This window comes from Camelina sativa, chromosome 4 (genome assembly GCF_000633955.1).
Source record: "Camelina sativa cultivar DH55 chromosome 4, Cs, whole genome shotgun sequence".
NCBI classification, from domain to species: Eukaryota; Viridiplantae; Streptophyta; class Magnoliopsida; order Brassicales; family Brassicaceae; genus Camelina; species Camelina sativa.
In genome coordinates, this window is record NC_025688.1 from 11,262,255 (window position 1) to 11,264,507 (window position 2,253).

A 2,253-nucleotide genomic window follows, 5' to 3' on the forward strand; every position below is an offset into this window, starting at 1 on the left:
TTGCAGCTTCACCACTCACAACGGGGTTAGGAGAGATCTTCACACCCGTGACCTTGACGGGATCGAGCCTCTTATCTACAAACAGTCAGCAACAGTTTACCAAGGGGAAAATACAGTTCATGGCAAGCAAACAAATGGTTAATGCATTTTGATGTATTCAAAGAGAGAGAGTCAAACAGAGAACAACACTATTAACAAAAAGTGTCTCTCTTTCTGGAAGAGATTGCTAAAGCTGTAATAACATAACCAAGAAGATAATGTTGGCTGAATTGAGCTAACATAATCTGCTGATTCAGTTCAACATATACCAAGAAGATCTCTCAAGGATCACACAAATTTAGTTCCCACCTTGATTAAATTTTCGAGACTATACATCCAAGAAATTGATAGTTTCAACAGTAAGATCCTTACATATTACATGCTTCAAGAACTGAAACAGATAGATAGTTTTCTTGAATAGATCAGAGACCAAGTTCACCCTCAAATTGAAAGCAGCAATCAGACTGTTAAAGTCGAATCATCTTCTATAAAGATTCAAACTTTATGAAAATTAAAGTGCTTTAAAGATAGACAATACTCGATTTGTTCTAGCAACGATCCAAAAAAATAATAATAATAATAATACACCCTTAATCTGATAGAAGACAAAGAAAGGGATTTAGGAGACAAACCGCAGTAGGAGAAAGAAGTGGCGTGCAAAGCAGGTAATAGGAAGAATGATATGAGCAGAAGAAGCAGAGGTTGAGCTTGAGAAATCGCCATGGATGAGTACTGTGATTGTAGATGAAAGAGAAGAAACTGGAGAATTTGGTGGAGATGAATGAGTTGAGTAGTTTTTGACAAAAGAAAATTGAATCCAACGGTTTCTGAACACACCGAACAATCCAACGGTTCTAGATTTTTGTCAGAGAAATGTTTTTTAATTTAGTTGTTTTGACTTTTTTTGAGAAATTAAAGTTTTATATTTTTTTTTATCCGAGGAGTTCTCGGTACGTGGCTCATTTCTTGCTTCCAGCACTATAGCACAAATACCACAATAGATTGATTATTCGGTTTGGTTATTATGAGATATTTCGGACAAATTTTTAGTTTGGTTTGATTAAGGTTCACAATTTTAAAACAATTTGGATACGTATATTTTTGTAATTTTTATATAATCTAAATTTATTTTAGTTAGAATCAGATGAGTGAGCCGAATCAAACAGAACGAATAACGAAACAAAAATCATCTAAAATCCTACAGATCGAGTAAACCGACCCAAACCAAAGTGATTAAAACGCGGTTCGATTTGATTAGTAAATTCCGGTTCGGTAGCAGGCCTAGCTACTAGATCACCAGGTTTCGATGTTGTGGCAACGACTGGGATAACGTGGCATTAACGAAGCCACACCAACAATAACCACCACATCTTTGTTGTGCTAAATGTCAAACCCCTGAACCCAACTCAATAAAAACTTGCTTTGACAGATAAGAATTAAATCCCAGTAATTTGTAATGACCTTAATTGCTTAGAGTTGTCTGGTGGCTGTATTGGCTGGTGGTGTTGTCGAATATCGGTTTGGATTATTACGGGTTCTTGTTGTTGTCAAGGGTTCATAACAGTATAAACGAAAATGCAAACCAGCATCAACATAGAAAAAGACATAACATATAGAAGAGGACTTAGTATATATGTTCTTAGACATTAAATTACTACAAATTTAATTATCAAAAAACACAAAATTGTAACACGCCTTAATAATTTTAAGAGTCAGAGAAAGAGAAAACAAGTTGGCTGTTCCACTTCAACCAAAGTGGGCAAATTCTTAAACCGTACCAAACTCCATAAAGACTCCAATACACTTAGAATGAAAAAGGAGAAGACAAATGTTGGAGCCAAACCCATGTGGGAAAAGTCTCTCTCTACGAGATTACTTACTGCTGGGCACATTGCACCCTCTGAGCACCACCAGGATGGTCATCATCATCATCGTCATCATCATAAGCCTCTCTTTGAGCTTGTGCCTTCCTCCTCATCTCATCCTCAATGTTCACATCGTGTAGAGTGGTCTCCTCACACTCATCTATCTCCATGTCGTTCAACTGAGCTGTTGAGGGCTTGGGCAAAACAGCTTCCAGTGCTTTGGTCTGCTCAGGGCTCAGCGAGTCCGGGAAATCCACTGTGAAGTGGATGTACAGCTTACCCTTCATGAACGGCCTCTGGTATACCGGCATTCCCTCGTCGCTTATGGCCTTGTATGAATCTATCAAGC

At 37.7% G+C, this 2,253-nt stretch overlaps 1 protein-coding gene and 1 long non-coding RNA gene across 2 annotated transcripts; both read right to left on the reverse strand.

Moving 5' to 3' along the window:
- LOC104780268 lies at nt 4-822 on the reverse strand. Its single transcript, XR_766678.2, has 2 exons — nt 672-822; nt 4-75 (listed from the first exon to the last, which is right to left on the reverse strand). It is a non-coding gene; the product is annotated as an uncharacterized LOC104780268 (long non-coding RNA).
- LOC104780269 (chaperone protein dnaJ 3-like) lies at nt 1,651-2,247 on the reverse strand. Its single transcript, XM_010504769.1, has one exon. The coding sequence runs from the start codon at nt 2,213-2,215 to the stop codon at nt 1,916-1,918; it is 300 nt and encodes a 99-aa protein (XP_010503071.1). The 5' UTR covers nt 2,216-2,247; the 3' UTR covers nt 1,651-1,915.

Bases quoted from the DNA above. Each gene is read 5' to 3' on its own strand.
- LOC104780269 (XM_010504769.1), bottom strand. From the start codon at position 2,215: ATGCCGGTATACCAGAGGCCGTTCATGAAGGGTAAGCTGTACATCCAC.